We start from the raw sequence: 19,652 nt of genomic DNA, 5'->3' as shown, positions 1-19,652 counted from the left end.
TCCATCTCAATGGGAATTTTTTTAAACGCTGTAGTAGAAATCAGACTCTCTTATGCATCACAATTTAAAACAAACTTATTTTCTTTGTACTTGTTAATGGAGAATTGTTTCCCCAATCACTACCCACTTTTTAATTGCTGTAGTAGAAATCAGACTCTCTTATGCATTACATTTGAGTGAATAGGCCACCTTTAAACATTAAACATCACATACTAAGGGAAAAATTAAGTTTGGAAAAAATAAGTCAACTTTGACTATTTAACACTTTTGTCTAAGAATCAAGCTTAATGTGTGATGTTTAAGCCGTTCGGACTAGATATGGCTATTCCTTATATCCCTACAAAGCTTTTCTTACTGACAACTTCAAATTATACTACATATCCTCACCAAGTTTTTCATATTGATGCCAAGAAATTATACTTGCAGATGTGGAGATAAAACTATTAATTGATTGTGTACAATAAACAAATCCACATCTATTTAACTTTTTCTTAACAGAGTAAGTTGATTTTGATTTCATTTCGTTGATCATAGAGATAATCAGTGGTGCTACACAATTGTCATGCACATTTTCTCATAGAATAAATAGAGATTGAAAACAATATAAATCTGACAATTATCTAATATGATTAAATGTTTCTATCATTTATGATCAGGCAGGGATTATAAAAGATCACACACTAAAGGAAGAATTAAGCTTGGGGGAAAAAATCAACTTTGACTATTTAACACTTTACATAATTGATTTTATCCAAATGAACAACGGAGATCCTACTTTGTCATTTTATTTGTAATGAGCATTATTAGTCCCTGCCGCCATAGGCAGGGACTAATCATTTTACCATGTACTTTTCCAATTAATCGTGCCTTGAGTTGAAAGCCATCTCTCGCTTAGGCTTGAAATATTTCACTTCCTAGGTTTTGTGGTTTTTATTTTTGTTTTCAGATTTTGGATCTATATGGATTCAATTGCCTTAGAGAAGATTTGCTTGAAAGAATCATTAGTTGTGCAAGTTTGAAGATAATTGAATCCATTCATTTGATGTTCAACTATATGAGTGTTAGTCGCAAGAAACAAAACCTATATGTGGGATCACTTATTTATTTTTCTTATCTTGTACACTCAAGTGACTACGAACACAACATATATCTAGATGGCATCACTTGTTCTATTACGCATGAAAAATATCAGTCTATTTTTGTAAATTTGCCTTGTGATTTTATTTGCAAGATTTATGTTTCTGTAGTGACCTATTGTCATAGTACTATCCTTCATATTGAAAACCCTATTCATACATATAGCCTATATGTTGTGTGTTTCTAATTCTATGAAGCATTTTTTGTTTAATTTAATGCATTAACAAAAAAATGTTGGCTGATTTTTTTCTTTGATCATTGGCAAATAGAATTTTGTTTGTGGCATTAATTTTAACTTTTGAAGTTTGATTAAAATGTTTGTACTAAATTCTACTAATGTTACTACTTTACCAAAATTTCCCCTTTGACATTTCATTAACATATTGATTGTTGGGAAATGCTACTGTTGATCAAAGATCCTAATAGTTTCTGACAACAAAAGATTAATGAATTATTTTTTACACTAACAATTACAGTGGGATGTTATATTTCTCTATCTGTATTGTACAACCATTGTTTCCTAAACAACATATGAGATATTTCCCAAAGATTTAGCATTATATGTACCATGTTTAAAATGTTTGTGAAATTAACACAGATCATCCCTATTTGGGAAAAAATGATGCTTAATAGAGTGCAAGTTTAATTTTTTTCTTTAGAGTTTGTTCCTTTTTGCAATGATCCATTCCTTAGTATATTTCAAATTATCTTGCAGTGCTACTATAGCTATTACTCATCGTATGCTGGGAAAGTTGAACCTATCTAACTCTTCTTGAGGCTTTTTTGGATATTAAATTCTCATGGTTAGAGAAAGCATTTTTTTAATTTGGTTTCTTTTTTTATTATACCAAATCACTTGTATATGACTTAAACTCCCTCCCTCTTCCTCTTTTGCCAGTTATGCTGATGGAAACTTTAATGGCATGTTACCCCATTCCAATTTGAAGCTCTCTTAGAACATAGAGATGAAACCAAAAATATAGTGGTTTCCATTTTTCCTAATATCATCCTTAGTTATCCTCTGTCATTTTTGTTAGGAATAAGATGTCCCAACCTTGGATAATTCTTATTCTTATTATTTGTTTTGTAAATGTATTTTTTGCAAATAATGTATTAAGTGTGAGTGTACATGTCTAGTTGGCATGTTGATGTGTCACTCCACTTGCATGTGTTGGCATCTTGAATTGTGTGTAAGGAGATCATGACTGAAATGGTTATGACGGATTCCTATGACGTGTAAGGGTAGACCTTTAGAAGATTTGATGATGGCTGAAGGCATGAAGACATGTGGCAATTGATCATTAAGTATTGTATACTCGAGCCTCCATCTAGCACGCGGGGTTTAAGGCATCGCCCTAAAAAAAGATTGGGTTCCTACTTTTCTGGAGAATGGTAAAACCCTACTACAATTGTTCTTTGGAAGTTGCCCTAAAATGGAAAGCGCATGATGAAAGCATTTTTAGGGTTGCATTTATAGGTGAGAGTGAAAAGTGTATTGTTGGTTGCTACTGGATTAGTCTTATGTGTCCTAAAAGAACTTGCATTGCAAGTGTGTTGTAACCTTTGTGTTGAAGATAAGACATTGTGTAGGTTTTAGAGGGGTGGGGTTGTTTTACTGAAAGGTTTTTCCCCACCAACATATCTTTGTGTTTATGTATTTTCTTTCTTTGTCTATTTTCTGTATTCATGGTTGACTACAATATTATTGTTTACATAATATCGAATTTGAAATTGTAAGGATTTAATAGGAATTTTCACAATACTTTCCTTAAGGGATTAGTGTAGGAAGTTGTTTCTGCACCTAAGTTTTCTTACAATTTTTTTATTGTTTTGATCTTCATCTTGACACATTATAATGACGACCTCTCAATGTTAGGTTGCATTCTTCTTTTCCAATTCCCTTACAAGACACTGAAATGTTCTACAACTTAATAAATCCATCCACACACACTTCTTCTCCTACCCCACCATAGGTAACGATCAAAGCTACACACAACCCTTGTTTAATTTCATTTGGATGGTAATATGTCGGCATGAATATAATAAATGCATAGAAAAATTACACTTTGAAAGTTTAGTAGGAGTTGCCTTATTTATTTATTTTATAAATGCTTATTGAAATATCATTTAAATTTTCTCTTTCTTCCATAGCTTTGGGAAAGAAAAGAGATATTTCTATGGTGACATTCTTTCATGATAATTTTAAGTGTAGGAAATTGAGCTTTTATTCTTCCTTTAAATTTTATTACAAGTGCATATGAATGTATATAGACATGCTTAAATGGTTATTTGAAGTATCTAAATGTAACATTTGTTCTCTTTTTTAAGGAAAATGTCTCTTAAACACTCACTTTTCAATAGCATCAAAGGTTTTACAATTATTAAATTCAAGATTTTAAGCTTATTCAACACTTGAGTCATTTGAGAAAAAGTGTGGGCATGATATGTGGCTATTTGATTGGTACAGATGAATAATGGAAGGAGTCTAATATAGAAATTAATTATAATGTAGGAAATAAAGAAATCAAAGTAAAATTTCTATGAGATGAGAGCTAGATAAGAACATGTATCGTGGCATTCCTCAAACCTATATAAGAACATATTATTTGTATCTCAAACACGATTTGTACAAAAAAGAAGAACTAGAAACCAAAAGTTGTTTTTTTAAGTGATCAAAATTATGGGTCCAAACTAGGTGTCAAAGTCCACATATGATGCTCTGATGTTTCACGTATCATGATTGCAACAAATCAAACTTTAATGAGAATCCTATAATAATTTTGAATAAGACACGTCATATTACATCAATATGACTCCTAAGCATTCAACCATGACAAATAAATTGCTCATGGAACTTGCCCACTCAACAATTAAGATATTACACTAACTTCACAAATTAAGATTTTCAATACAACCTCCCATTAAACCTCACTTGCAACAATATTTCCAAAATTTTGTGATGAAATATTTAAATTTGAAAAAATAATTTAAAAAGATTCCAATAAAACATATATGTTTTTACCCTGTATGCCCCTAATATGGGGGAATAACTTGATTCCTTATAATGACAATATCTTTATATGACCTTATGCATTGACTTGGTAGGATAATATAGAAGTGGGACTTCAATATGTTTCCATGTAATTCTAATTATTCCTCAAACATATGGGTGAATTCTCTTGCATTACATCCCCTCGTCTATAAATTCATGTCATTAAACTCAATTTTCAACTCCATAAATTATAGGTTTTATTGAGTAGTTCTAGGTTGTCTTGAGCCCTAGATTAATTCTCACTCAAAGTGTTTGTTTTTAAATCCAAACTTAAAGTGCTTAATATTAGTAGACAATACCATAGTCATAGTTGATGTGGTCAATACCACCAAAATAAAAATATTGTACACTTGTGTGTCATTTTTTTACCTTGACTATATATCTAAATCTAATGGATTAATCAAAATTTTATTTCTCATACACTTTCTAGATTCAATATCTAGATTATACCTCCTTAGGAATACTTTTATTCCCATAAAATTGTAATGATATGTTAAATGGAAAATCCCACTTGATATTTGGAAGGCCACTTTTCTTAGCTTACACCTTGTTATCCTAAGTCCCATTTTTTCTATTCAATGACCCACTTTGGACTTTATTTATCATTTTTCAAACACAACATTCTTTCTAATTATGGATCTTTCTTCTACATTCATTTCTTTTATAAAATATTTTTCTCAAATAAGCAGCCAAAACAAGGGGGCTAACCCTTACAAAGCTAAATCCATAGGATTGTTGAGAGATCAACAACAAAAACTAATGTGTAACAAATTACAACATTAGGCCACTAACAACACATAGTCAACAAATAAACCTTATAGAAAGACTAGCCAGAGAGAACAAGGCCTCAAAAGTCCTTGTAACATAGGTCATGAGAGACTCCCCAACAATAATCAACTTTCAATCTAGACCGATTGAAACTTTCTTGACCCCCTTGCTGTAAAATAGGCTATCAAAAACTTCATGTGAGTAAAAAGAACACTCTTATTGCAATTCTTCGCTCTAGCTATTGTATACCAAAATGTTGGCACACTTTTATAAACCATTATTCTTGAGAATACCCATGATGAAGAGCATCTCAAGAGGTGACTTATAGCTTCCTATCTATGACACGTAAAGGCAATGAGATGATGGATCTCAAATGAACCTAGCTTATGCAACCCTTGCAAAGTGCACAATAGAATGTAAGATTAAAACATGGGAGCAAGAATGCTAGCATCCAAGAATCACTATGCAATGAAATTCAAATGCAAGCTAAACTAGAATAATATGCAAGATTCAAACTAATCTAGTAAGATGAAAGTATTACAAATTCTCCTATTTGGACTAGGTGAGCTAAGCTATGAGCACAAAAGAAATCTAGACTAAGAGTGCCATGATGCAAGTATGAAAAAACAAATATGAGATGCAAATGCAAGAGTACTCCAAAGTCCTTCAAATATCTAAAGCACCTAGAAACCCTATAGCATAACGTTAGCATGGGAGTGTAAGAATAGAGAATAAGGAGAGAGCCCTCTTTTTTAAAGAAAAATGGACAGTTGAGATTAGAAGTCAAGAGAGGCTTAATCAAGGGTGGATGATACATCTTGAGTGATCCATGTGAACAAGCATCTCGCCTAATCAATATCAATGGTGGAGTTAAAAAGGGTGCAAGATGTGTGGAGGAGAATGAAGATTCCACACACCTTGGAAAGTTTGCACCTCATGTGAGACAAGTATTTTATTTTCATTTTTAAAATAGGAATAATGCTTTATGTGCACACACTTAGGATAAAAGAATTTGGGGATTTTATTTAATTAAAAGGGTGCAAGTTCTTTCAATTAAATAAAAGACTTAGAATATGATAGCCAACCCATAGGTTGTAATCAAATAGATATATTTTTGAGGATTTGATCAAAGAATAAGAGATAGATAAACTATGAAAAATGCTAGAAAGGGGGCTCATAGTCTAGATGACTATTTTTGGGTGATTAAATTTGCCCCTCTTTGACAAATGTGTGATCAATCTGGGAATACATTACATTAAAGAATGAGAAGCCAAACAAATAGAAGATAAGAAATATTTGACTCAAAAGAATGAAGTACAAAGATATAGCAGATCCTAAATGTACAGTCAATTAATAGGAGAACCGAGCACTAGGAAAGAGCAATAAACAATACCAATACCAAAGATGAGCACTAATATGTTCGGCCAAGTAGCCAAAAAACAAGTAGATAGATCTAGAGAAACTGAAAAGGTCAAGCATATGAGCCTAAGAAGTAGATAGCCATAGCGAAAAAGCAATTTGCAGCGATGACAGAATATTCTTGCCCACTCAAGATCAAAATCAAAATGACATGGAGGAGATGCATAAATAAGTTGGATCTAGATCAAATCAAGATAATGTAAAGTCCAAGAGGACAAATAAGTGAGTAAGACCAAAGAGCAACCACCAATCAATGAACAAATGATAGCATCCAAGAATCACTATGCAATGCATTTCAAATGCAAGCTAAACTAGAATGATATGCAAGCTTCAAACTAAGCTAGCAAGATGAAAGTATTACAAATTCCCCTATTTAGACTAGGTGAGCTATGCTATGAGCATAAAAGAAATCTAAACTAAGAGTGTCATGATGCAAGTATGAAGAAAAAAAATATGAGATGTAAATGCAAGAGTACTCCAAAGTCCTGCAAAGACCCAAAGCACCTAGAAACCCTACAGCATAACATTAGCATGAGAGTGTAAGAATGGAGAATGAGGAGAGCCCTCTCTTTTAAAGAAAAATAGATAGTTGGGATTAGAAGTCAAGAGAGGCTTAATCAAGGGTGGATGATACATCTTGAGTGGTCCATGTGAACAAGCATCTCACCTAATCAAGATCAATGGTGGAGTTAAAAAGGGTGAGAGATTGATGGAGGAGAATGAAGATTCCACCCACCTTGGAAAGTGTGCACCTCATGTGAGACACCAAGTATTTTATTTTTATTTTTATTTTTAAAATAGGAATAATGCTTTATGTGCACACACTTAGGATAAGATAATTTGTGGATTTTATTTTATTAAAAGGCTGCAAGTTCTTTCAATTAAGTAAAAGACTTAGAATATGATATCCAAACCATAGGTTATAATCGAATAGATAGATTTTCTAGGATTTGATCAAAGAATAAATGATAGATAAATTATGAAAAATGCTAGAAAGGGGGCTCATACTCTAGATGACCTTTTTGGATGATTACCTTTGCCCCTCTTTGAAAAATGTGTGATCAATCTGGGAATACATTGCATCAAAGAATGAGAAGCAAAGCGAGTAGCAAATAAGAAATATCTAACTCCAAAGAACAAAGTACAAAGAGATAGCAAATCCTAATTGCACAATCAGACTGAGCACTAGGAAAGAGCAATAGACAATAGCAATACCCAAGATGAGCACTAATATTTTGGCCAAGTAGCCAAAAAGCAAGCAGATAGATCAAGAGAAAATGAAATGGTCAAGCATATGCTCCTAAGAAATAGATAGCCATAGCCAATCAATATCAAAATGAGATATAGGAAATGCATAAATAAAATGGATCTAAGATCAAATCAAGATAATGTAAAGTCCAAGAGGACAAATAAGTGATTAAGACCAAAGAGTGGCCACCAATCAATGAAGAGATGCCCCAGTTTGACTAAGTTTAACCAAGAAAGATAAAGCATAAGAATTAGATCAAAGCAAGGATAAGGGTGGAATAAAATGAAATGGAATAAAAGAGAAGAGTAGAAGAGAGGATAAATGATGAAGAGATGAAGAAATGATAGTTTCCCCAACAAGAGTCAAAGATTAAGCCTTAGAAAGTCAGCTAGCTACATAGAAGAAGGAAGAATTTTAAAATGCAATTTTGACCATGAAGAAGAACCTAGATTTTGATTTTAATCCTAAAAATGGATCCAAGACATCAAAATTAGGTAGGAGTTCAATTATTGTACAAATATGAGGAGTTCAAAAATTAGGTCAAAAAGGTTAGATAGATGTCATGATGAGATTAACCCTTTTGATGACATGATAGAAAAGAGGTGAGAAAAACCCAAAAGGAGGTGACAAGATATGATTGAGAAGAAGCAAGAGAAGATTAATTTAGTTAGCCAACACATCCATAAAAGATGAAGAAGACTCTCTCGACACTCACATGTGAGCTAAGCTAGAATGAACCCTAGAATGAAAGCTAGTATGCTAAGGTACAATTGCAAGGCTTATATAAGTAGGTCCTAGTTTTTATCATCGAGCCTTATTAGGAACATTAAAAAATCATACAATCATCACTAGCATAAAATATGTGGATATAAATATGATCTATATCATATAGGTATGTGGGAACCAACCTATACATCAAATACATAAAGGTCAAGATGACGGTGCAGTTAGATTCCCTAAGTCTAGTGTAGCAATATTACACATGTATGAAGGCATAGATGCTAGGATATCCCCTAAGTGTGGTCTTGCAAAAATAGACAAGGATGATATGTTGTAGATCCTAAGTGTCAAGTGGGACAAGCGAGACACTCAAGACACGTAAGATCAACAAGATATACCCATACGTAGAAATCAAAAGAAAACATGCCCCATGCCCCTAATCTTCTAGTCCATGACATCCTCGAGAAACTATTAGAGAGGAAACACTCAACAAGGAGACTAGCATAGACAACACACAAAGTAAAATAAGTCAACAAGTCTTAGCTATTTTTAGTGTTTTAAGTGTGTGTAAGTCACATGACTATATCTTTAAGACTCAAGTTTGCCAATGAGAAGGATCACAACATCCTAGACTAAAGCTAAAGTATCTGATAAGTGTTGAGAAACACTTCATGTCGAGGGGAAGTGTTGAAAAATACTATTGAGTTTCCAAAGAAACTCCAATGCAACAAGGAGATTGTAATAAGCATAAGTAGTTTGTTCCCCCTAGACCTAGACAATAATTGATTCCAAGCTAGGAAAAAAAAAAAAGAAATATGAGATGAATGGATCATGAGTGCAAAGAAAGATGATGATAGACATAATTACAAAGGTTCTCAAGTAGTGCTTGTTTTCAAGTTTCCACCAACTAGAAGGATTGACTAGATCTTAAGAAAGATCACATCATTTTGTTCCGGTGTCTAACAAGGTGTAGGGAAGGATGGACTAGCAAGCTAGTGTATAAGATGGATATGGAAGAATGGATGGAGAAAGATGGAAGTGGTCATAAAAGACTGAATCCTCAAGAGTTCTTAAGCTAGGGAGAATAGCCATATGAAGTAGGTTTTGGACAAGCCAAGAAAGTCATGAAAGGAGATAACATGTAGGATAAGTAGTTAAATCCAATAAGCGAGATAACATATATGATAAGTAGTTGAAGCCAATAAGCAAGATAGCATATGAGATAAGTTGTGGAAGCTAGTGAGAAAGCTAGCATATAGGATAATGACTAGATTTCATGAAAGCATATAGCCCAAAAGAGTGGATATGTCAAGAAGCCTATGATAACCATGGTTTTTCTTATTTATTATGATCAAGACCAAGGGGTCAATTGAACAAGATAGTGACAAGATAGAGAAATAAGAGTGCATCTAGATATGAAGGCTTTGAGTGAATGAGAAAAATTATGAGAGGGAAGTTGATGGATAAGATAGCCAATGCTCATGGATAGACCAACATTGTCAAGATCAAAGAGGAAAGATGGAATTGATGGATGGTGGAAGAATTATGCATGATGTCTATGGAAGAATTATGGAAGAACAACACATGGGATCTTTGTCCTCTTCCAAAATGAAGAAAATTGGTTCGGTGCCAGTGGGTGTACCATACAAAGTATGTTGTAGATAGTTCTATTGACAAGTACAAGTCCCATCTTGTTGCAAGGGGATTTTCATAGGTTGAGATTATTGATTAATCTAAGACCTTTGCTTCTATTGCCAAAATGAATTCTATTCACCTTGTACTCTACCTCGCAGTTTCATAGGGATGGATAGTTTTTCAAATGGATGTGAAGAGTGCCTTTTTGCATGGAGACCTTCATGAGGAAATCTATATAGAGCAACCTCATGGTTTTGTGCAAGACTCTTCATTGGCATGTAGGCTTCGGAGGTATTTATATAGTCTTAAACAGGCCCCTCGAGCTTGGTAAGAGAAGATGGATTCCTTCTTGCTTGCTTCATAGTTCACTCAATGTCATTCTAATCCTACAATTTACATTCAAGGTCATGGGGCTACCTTATTGATACTTTTTTTTTATTAAGCCGATAGGCTTCTCCTATGGAGCAATAGCTCTAAAATAGATTTTTTTTTGTCTCACATACAGTCAGTTATCTCACGCAATTAATAGACAACTAAGTCACTACGTGCTGTTAAATGATTCTCCACGTCATGTGTTGTTAATTAATTCAACCCGGTGATTCCAAAATTGTTAGAGCTCCCAAAAAACATATCGTCAGGAGCTCCATGACATCTGGGCCATTGGCGGAGGCTTTTGACCTATACTCATGCCGCATAAAGCTAGAGAACAAATATGCATTAAATAAAATGAACAAGCAAAATTAAGAGTATCATAAACCTCCCAACCACATAGAAACTACATGCAAGTATGACAAAAATAGAACAATGTAACATGTTGATAATTAAAATAATGAAGAGAGAATCAAATAGAATTTTCTACTTTTTAATTGACAAAATCAGATAAAAGGTAGACATGACTTGGTGAACAAAAAATTGTCATTCACCTAATTATATTCGTCCATATTATTATTTTCACATAGCACAAATTGCTGAATGTTTTCACTCTTCCGATAATTCTTGTGAAACATTGGGGATGCGTAATTGTTTTCCATTATTTTCCTGGTAGCCAGCTAGCGACGTGTGTTGAGAATGTGCTATGTCGGGTGCTATGTGGTAATTTCTTCGCTTGAGTTGATTCTTGGCAATCTCTTTCCTTCTCAAGCAAATTATATTCATAGCAAACTCATCGACCATGTCAATCACCTCACACAACCACCTTTCAGAACTGAGGTTAAGGAGATGCTTGACCCTCCAGAGAAATGGCAGGCTGTAAAGAAACCTCCCAAAGCTTAACTTTGCGACGTTGCTGAATTGTGTTGCAAGAGGTAATTGGGGAAGAGAGGGATGGAGACAAGCAGGATCTGCAGTGAAAGCAATTCTACAAATGTTGTCAAAGGTGAATCTCTGTAAAACATCTTGCAAGTCAAGGGAGAGTCCTTCATCTAAGGCCTTGGAGAGGACAGGAATGAGGCACTCCAGAATCTCTGATTGCACCGTCTGCACTACGAAGTTTCTGAGGGACCTGTTGTTGAATTCATAGCTGGCAACCTTCCTCTACCTCTTCCATGCCTCCCCGTTGGCATTGAAAATCACCCTGCCCAGAAAGTCATGAAGAATGAGGTTGAACTGCTCTCCATTCTTGTAATTCTCGAAATTGGTTTTGAGCACATGTTCCACAATTGCAGGATTGACTGTGAAATACCCTTTCAATCCTCCTGGCTGATGGTACTTGAATGTATTGCTAGGAGAATTTAATAGCAACTCAATAATCCAATCATGGAACCTATGGCGATTTTTATCTATGCGCCTCAGGAATATCGCTATCATAGGAGAATTTAATAGCAACTCAATAATCCAATCATGGAACATATGGCGATTTTTTATCTATGCGCGTCAATGACAATCGCTATCATATCAGCAATATCAATGACAATCGCTATCATATAAGCAATATCAATGACAACCTGACATAAAAATCTTTGAAACTCTCAATCATCACATCTTGAAAGCACTGAAAACCATACAAACATTGAATGCTCTTTGGGAAACACACACTGATGGTACCCGACAAGTATTTCTTACATGTCAAGAGTTAAGGGGAATGACCATAATACTTTGTTTGAGCCAAATAAGATTAAGTTGCAATGTCGTCATGTTAATCATTACATTTCACCCTAAAACAATTCTGGTATCTTCAAAATTGAAAGTTATGAATGAATTGGTACTACACAAAAAAAATGTGGCAACACTTTTTCTTTGAGTCTTGATCTAAATTACAATATTTGAGTTTGAGATTGAATTTAGCTAAAATAAACATCAGATGAAATTTACTCAAATGAATATTGACATAAAATTCACCTTAAATAAATTTTAATTTTAAAACATAAATAATGCATCTAATAAAATATAAAATTAGTTTTTCTATACATATATTTGTGGATTGAATCTTCCAAATTCTTAGGTCATTTTTCTTCAGCCTAGGGTTCAGAGTCCGAACATCTAAATCTATATATTCATCACAACATAGAACATAGGTCAAACTAATTGATAAAATTATGCTATTGGCTTTTCCCTTGAACCTCTCACAAGTACAAGTGCTAGTGTATATTATCTCATCATTACATGTAACTCATCATCCATGATACAGAGTGTTCAGGAGCCTTGAGAGAGAAGTTTAAGATGACAAACCTTGGACTTTTGCTCTATTTTTTAGATCTAGAGGTTGTTTAGTCTTCAGATGGGATAGTCATACTCTTACAGAAGTATGCTCTTGATATGCTTCAAAGATTTAGCATGCTTGATTGCAAGCTTTCTCCCACACCTTTTCATTCGGGTGTTGTTTTATCTACCACTTGAACTACTCCTACAATGGATTCCACTTTATACAAATAGCTTGTGGGTAGTTTGTTGTACCTGACACACACACACACACACACACACATCCTAATATTTCCTTTGCAGTTGGACTTGTCTCTTGATTCTCACGTGATCCACATGTGTGTCATTGACAGGATTCCAAACATATCTTGAGGTACATTAGGGGTACTACATGTTATGGCATTCACTACACATCAGGTGATCCTCCAATTGTTGGTTACACAAACTCAGATTGGGCTGGTACTATTGATGATCGCAAGTCTACTTCTGGATTTTTCTTCTATGTTGGTTCTAGTCCTATCACATGGTCTTGCAAGAAGAAGCATGCTCGCAAATTATCATCTATTGAGGTAGAGTACAAGGCAATTGTGCTAGCTAGTCAAGAGGTTTTGTGGCTTCGACAGTTGATGACAGATTTTGGATTTCCTCTTGATAGTCCCACCCTTTTGTGGTGTGACAATTAGAGTGCTATATACATTTCCCATAACCCAGTTGAGCATCAACAGACCAAGCACATTAAGCTTCACATGCACTTCATCAAGCATGTAATTTAGGATGGCACTCTAAGCTTGGAGTATATTCCCACTATTAAGAAGGTTGTAGACATCTTCACTAAACCTTTTGCATCCTCGTGGTATCTTTAGTTGCATTCTATCTGTTGGTGTAAATAAGTATTTACTATTTACACTTAAGTTTACTTAGGTTAATGCATTATTTTATTATTTCTTAGGTGAGACACTTAGGAGTTTGCATACTCTTATGAGTTGTCATGTTGACAACACTAGAGTAAGCAACTCTAAATCAGCACACGGTGTCTACAACACTGGAGTTTGCATAATTAACTAAGTTGACATGTAGACAACATAGTTATTCGCACTCCTAATTTAACACATGGTGTCTACAACATAATTTTGCATGCTATACCTTTGTAGGCTTATCCTCTCATCATCACACTTACTCCTATGCTTAATGGAGGATAACCCATATTTGGTGGACATGTGCTTGGTTCTATGACTTATCATATTGTTGATTCCTATGCATTCTAGAAGCATTCTAGAGGCCTTTATATATAGGCACTCCTAGTGTACTTATATCCACATTGAATGAATATTATATTATCATTCTAATCATACTCTTTTTGGTCTATTGTTCTGCTTGTGCTTGAGTTCCTTGGTCTTGGGTGAATTTTGCCCTAAGGCAAATTCTTACATGGTATCAGAGCTCGAGGAGATTCTCTTCACATAGCCATTTGAGACCATTCTTGCTTCAGCACCTCAATCCAAATCTAGAGAATCCACAAAAATTGGGAGCGCCTAGAGCCAAATCGGACCTCACCATTGCATCCAAAACTTTGATTCAATAAAAATCGGCTATAAATTTGCCTATGATGGCCGAAAGTCAATTTTGAAGCAAAAAAAAATTTGCAAACCGACACTCGAAGGCCCAATTTGCAACTTGGGTATGGTCATTTGTTGATTTGCAAATTTTTTTTAGATCTAAATTTTTAGTCTTTACAATTATTTTTCAAATTTCTAGTTATTTTTCAGAAAAAAAAATTCCAGCCCTACAAGCCCCTACAGAGAAATTTTTTTTTTACAAGAACCAGGCAGTGCCACTTGGCCCTTGCAAGCCGAATATTCCCTCGGCATATTTTATCAGCGGCCACATCAATATTTCTGGCTAAACAATTCTCACAATCTCACACACCGGACAGCAAACCTACTGGCAACCAAATTCACACCGAAATTCATCAAACTTCTGGCACATAGCGAGTGACATCCAAATCTAGTGGTCGCTTTGGTTTATTTTATTTGCATAGGGTATTGTTTTTAAACACCCCTTACACTGACACAAGGTGTGTGGGACTAAAGTCCTTGTCAATTTTTAATCCCAACAGACGCTACTCCAAACTTGTCCACTATCATTTTTAAAACCCAACGTCATGAACACATATTCGTCAGTCATCCAATTACTTTGACAACCACAATCTACCTTTGGTGACGGCTCCATTTTAATCTTACGGTGCCTAAATAAACTTGCCGCATGGCACCATGCTCTCCATCCATGTGGCTAAATACCAATTAGTGACATGTGTACAGTGCCAACTCGGCCTCACTACACCCAATCACGAGTCCAACTCATCATACTTGTGGACATCTGACTCAGCAGTCCATACATGTGGACACATTGAATTTTTTTGTACTATTTCGTATGGTGTTGACATTGTCATTACATTAGCGTGATGTCACCATAGGGGTTGAGTACGCTGGCATCAGCAGTTCACTATCCTAAATTTGATGGCTATTTAATTGTCATCTGGGGGTAAATTTGAATTGTTGTAATGGTCGTATGATTGTCAACTTTAACCCCATCTTTTACTGATCCAACCCCTCTCCAGATTGATTTTTTATTTTGTTGTTCAATTTTGGGAGGCCATATCTCAGTCATCTGGACTCCAAATCAGGTGTGATTTTTTAATTTTGGGTAGAACTTCTTAAAAAAATTAGTGTTGTAGCTCTTTTCTAGTTTTGGTGCACGGATTTATCAAAAATTGCATTTTTTAGTGACTGTACCTATCCAATCGTACATTTTGTAACTTCAATTGCTCCATACGGGCTCATTTGGAGATGAAAATAGGTTCCATTTTTTTTGAAAGTGCATTATTTTTTGTCTACTTTCTAGATCTACAATCAAATTATAGGGTTGTATGGACAAAAGTATCACTTTTAGAAATAGGTCCTCTCATTGATTTGTATTGCTTTAAAATTAATGTACATTGTAAAGATCTAGATTTGTACTCTATTAAGAGGTTATAAACAAGCAAAATCAAAAGTCCACTAAGGCCAAAATTGGCAAGTGGCCATTGTAAACACACTACATATAAAGTGCCAAAAGCATCTTTTTTGGGGAGGTTTCTTCATTGAGTGAAAAGAGGGGGTGTTCTTGGTGTTGTGTTCCTCTTTTCCTACTATTTTCTTTCATTCTCTGCATCATGGGACATTTTAAGTTTCCAAAATTAACTCCACATAACTATGCTACATGGTCCATTAAAATGTTGTGTCATTTAATGCATAAAGGAGTTTCTCAATATGTAGATGGTACCCTTCCAAAACCAATAGGTAATCAAGTACCAACAACTAAAATTTCAGCTTGGAAAACAATGGATAGGAAGGCCCTAGGTGATATTTTTTTGGGGGTTGAAGACAATATTATATATCAGATTTAGAAGTCTCGCAAATCCAAGGAAGCTAGGGATACCCTCCAAAACCTATATGGTAAAGTGTCTGAGGAAGATGTTTTCAAAATTGAAGATGAGCTTGTCTCCTTAGATCCAAAGACATTTGATTCCATACAGGATTTTATCATAAAGGTGAATGAATTAAGAACGAAGCTTGATGATTGTGGGAGTCCTATTAAAGATGATGGGTTAATCTATCTCATTTATAATAAGTTGTCATCTGAGTACTCCACATTTGCTTCTTCTTATAACACCTTAAAGACTACATTAGGGTCTACCTATTAGAAAGTCTCTTTTGATCGCTATGCTATACTATTGGATGAAGAAGAAAAGAAGTTGAAATCAATGGGAATTCTCCAGTCATCTACGTCTAAGGCATTAGTGGCAAATAATGAGGGTTCTCAAAATTCAGCTAGTGAATCTTCAAATAAAGGAAAGGGCAAGAATAAGAAGTGGAAGAATAAAAAATTAGAGGATGCAGAAAAGACAACACCATCATCAAATTAATAAAGGCAATTCTTCCTCGAATTCAAACAAGGGGGACAGTAATAAGGAGAAGAAAAAGTGTGCTTATTGCAAGAAGTTGGGTCATGAAGAACAATGTTATCATAAAAAGATTGATGAATTGACCACCATCATGAAGAAACATAATGTTCTGCTTCCTAATGTTTATAAGGAGAAAGGATCCTCTTCTTCATATTCAAAGGGAAAAGGGCAAGCACTCATAGAAAATTCATGTTCTTCAGTGAAATAGATTCTTGACTCAGGTGCCTCATATCATATGGGTTCATCAAAAGGAGATTTTTCTTCATTGAAGTAGTCTAAGGCACTGCACATCTTTGTAGGAGATGATACAAAATGGAATTTGAAGGGAAAGGAAATGTGGAGATAGAAAATGGAGAGTTCAAAGATGTTCTCTATGTTCCTAGCCTAAGTTCTAATCTCCTCTCAATTTACCAAATCACTCACCTTGGAGATGGTCACAAAGTTGAGTTCCTTCCTCACTCAGTAAAGGTGCATAGTCTAAAAGATGACTCATTGGTTGTAGTGGAGAAATTTAATCATGACAAAAGGTTGTATTCTTCCTCCCACTTTGTGCCCAAGTCTCCTTCACAAGCCTTGTTGACTCAATCAAGTTCACAAATCAAATTATGGCATGAGCAGTATGGACATCTTGCCTTCCAGTATCTTCAGCAACTTTCCTCAAACAATACGACCAAAGGTCTACCTACAATCAACTTTTCCAAAGGTGAATGTTCAACATGTTCAATGGATATGCATCTAGAGGAGAAGTTTAATAAAGGGAAGTCTTCAAGAGCACCGGTAGTTCTCCAGTTGGTTCACATGGTACTAGCACATATTTTTGCAGTGGCATCAGTCAACTAGGGTCGCTACATACTTACTTTCATTACTGACTTTTCACGCTACACATGGGTCTATTTTCTTCATCATAAGAATGAAATGTTGGATAAGTTTCTAGCCTTCAAGGCTCATGTTGAATAGAAATTGAGGAAAGCCATCAAAGTTCTAAGGATGGACAATGAAAGCAGATATGTGAATAAAAGACTTAAAGACTTTTGCAAACTTGAGGGTATTGATCTTCAAAATCCACCAACATTCAGTCTGCACAAGACAGATGTTGCAGCATTGAGGATTCAAACTCTTAAGTCAATGGCAAGTTGGATGATACAAGCCAAATCTCTAGATCCATCACTTGAAGTCGAAGTAATCAGCAGTGCCAATCACATACTAAATAGGTCTCCTCATCCTACCTTAGATAGAAAGACTTCTTTTGAGGTATGGTGTGGTAGAAAACCAATTGTGACACACTTCAGAGTCTTCGATTATCCAGCATGAGAAAACATATCTTCCAAGGGATGCAAGGCACCACCACCTAGGCCTTATACTTTCATTAGATATGAAGATGGTGTGAAGGCATACAGATTTATGGATCTTGAGACTCATGAGATTTTCATAGAGAGGAATGTATACTTTGAGAAAAATTCACCTAGCTTATCCTCTACTCCTCTCCACACTTCATACATCGTGGAAAATGATAGTGACACCAGTGATAGTGCTTCAATAGATTCAGATATGTGGGGTTCTATCGACAGTTACAGTGAGAGGTCATGACATCAGCATACTCTACATGCATATATTGCCATAGTGATAGGTCCAACATAATAGGGTACACCTAGTTTTCCAGTTCTAGCATTAGAGGATGACTTCTTAGTAGACATTTTAGGTTTATTTGTGGAGTCATACATAGCAGATTTGGAAGGCATCATTGATGATATACATATTCTCTTTGATGGAGAAGATCCTTCTTCAGTTGTTGTGAGGGCTCACTCTGACCCTCATGTCCATTCTTTACATGATTGATCTTTATAGGTTGATGTGATTATGGATACTTATGTACAACAGTTGCATGAGGTTTCTTTATCATTTGAGGAGACAGTAGATTCTTTGGGACAAGTTCTAGATTCATCCTTGATAGGGACAATTGAGCAGGTTTTAGAGACATCGTCAATCATCTTGATTCTTTCCACAAACAGTGGAAGCATCTCATTTGTACCTATGGTATTGTTTATTCCAAGGGGGAGGAACACTATTCATCAGTCTTGGATTAGCTTCTACATCGGAGCAGCTATCCTTGATCGACACTCTTCATTTGGGGGGGAGACTACCTTATCTCTATTCTTCTTCACTCTTGTTTGGGGGGGGGGCCTTTTCCTCTTTTGGGATAGTTTTCTTCTCACATTTATCTATTGTATATACTTGATGTATGTCATAATGGGGGGGTCTTGATTACTCCATCCATCCATGCATCTAGTCTTTTCATCTCTCTTTTTGGGGGAGGGTTTTTCCCATGAGGTTTTCCCTCTTTCTCTACTTTATGAGAGATTGCATTTAATTATATACATGGGTAGCTAACATGACCTAGTAATCGGGACCCATCTTGTATTTTATTCTAGCTTTCATAAGCTTAAGTGCATTCCCCTAAGTTGCACTTAAGGGGAGGTGTTGGTGTAAATAAGTATTTACTATTTACACTTTACTTAAGTTATTTTATTATTTTTCATTATTTTATTATTTATTAGGTGAGACACTTAGGAGTTTGCATACTCTTATGAGTTTTCATGTTGACAATATTGGAGTAAGCAACTCTAATTCAGCACATGGTAGCTACAACGTTGGATTTTTCATAATTAACTAAGTTGTCATGTAGACAACACAGTTATTCACACTCCTAATTTAGCACATGGTGTCTACAACATAATTTTGTGTGCTACACCTCTCTAGGCTTATCCTCTCATCATCGCACTTACTTCTATGCTTAATGGAGGATAAACCATATCTAGTGGACATGTGCTTGGTTGTATGACTTATCATGTTGCTGATTCCTATGAATTCTAGAAGCATTCCAGAGGCCTTTATATACAGGCACTCCTAGTGTACTTAAATCCACATTGAATGAATATTATATTGTCATTCTGATCATACTCTTTTTGGTCTACTATTGTGCTTGTGCTTGAGTTCCTTGGTCTTGGGTGAATTTTTCCCTAAGGCAAATTCTT

At 35.1% G+C, this 19,652-nt stretch overlaps 1 protein-coding gene across 1 annotated transcript; it reads right to left on the bottom strand.

Moving 5' to 3' along the window:
* Positions 1-10,958: 10,958 nt before the first annotated feature.
* LOC149542357 (cytochrome P450 94A2-like) lies at positions 10,959-11,786 on the bottom strand. Its single transcript, XM_089795721.1, has 2 exons — positions 11,553-11,786; positions 10,959-11,456 (listed from the first exon to the last, which is right to left on the bottom strand). The coding sequence occupies exons 1-2, from the start codon at positions 11,784-11,786 to the stop codon at positions 10,959-10,961; spliced, it is 732 nt and encodes a 243-aa protein (XP_089651847.1).
* Between the last annotated feature and the right edge of the window lie 7,866 nt (positions 11,787-19,652).

This window comes from Cupressus sempervirens, chromosome 8, assembly GCF_028749045.1.
Source record: "Cupressus sempervirens isolate cs-2001-9-10 chromosome 8, ASM2874904v1, whole genome shotgun sequence".
Taxonomy (NCBI): Eukaryota; Viridiplantae; Streptophyta; class Pinopsida; order Cupressales; family Cupressaceae; genus Cupressus; species Cupressus sempervirens.
The sequence above is the reverse complement of the archived record's forward strand: the minus strand, read 5'-3'. Positions and strand labels throughout refer to the sequence as shown.

Excerpts from the sequence above, each read along its gene's own strand:
- LOC149542357 (XM_089795721.1), bottom strand. The coding sequence starts at position 11,786 with ATGATAGCGATATTCCTGAGGCGCATAGATAAAAATCGCCATAGGTTC. Across the intron at positions 11,457-11,552 it reads TTCATGACTTTCTGGGCAGG|ACGGTGCAATCAGAGATTCT; the intron begins GTGATTTTCAAT and ends TTCGTAGTGCAG.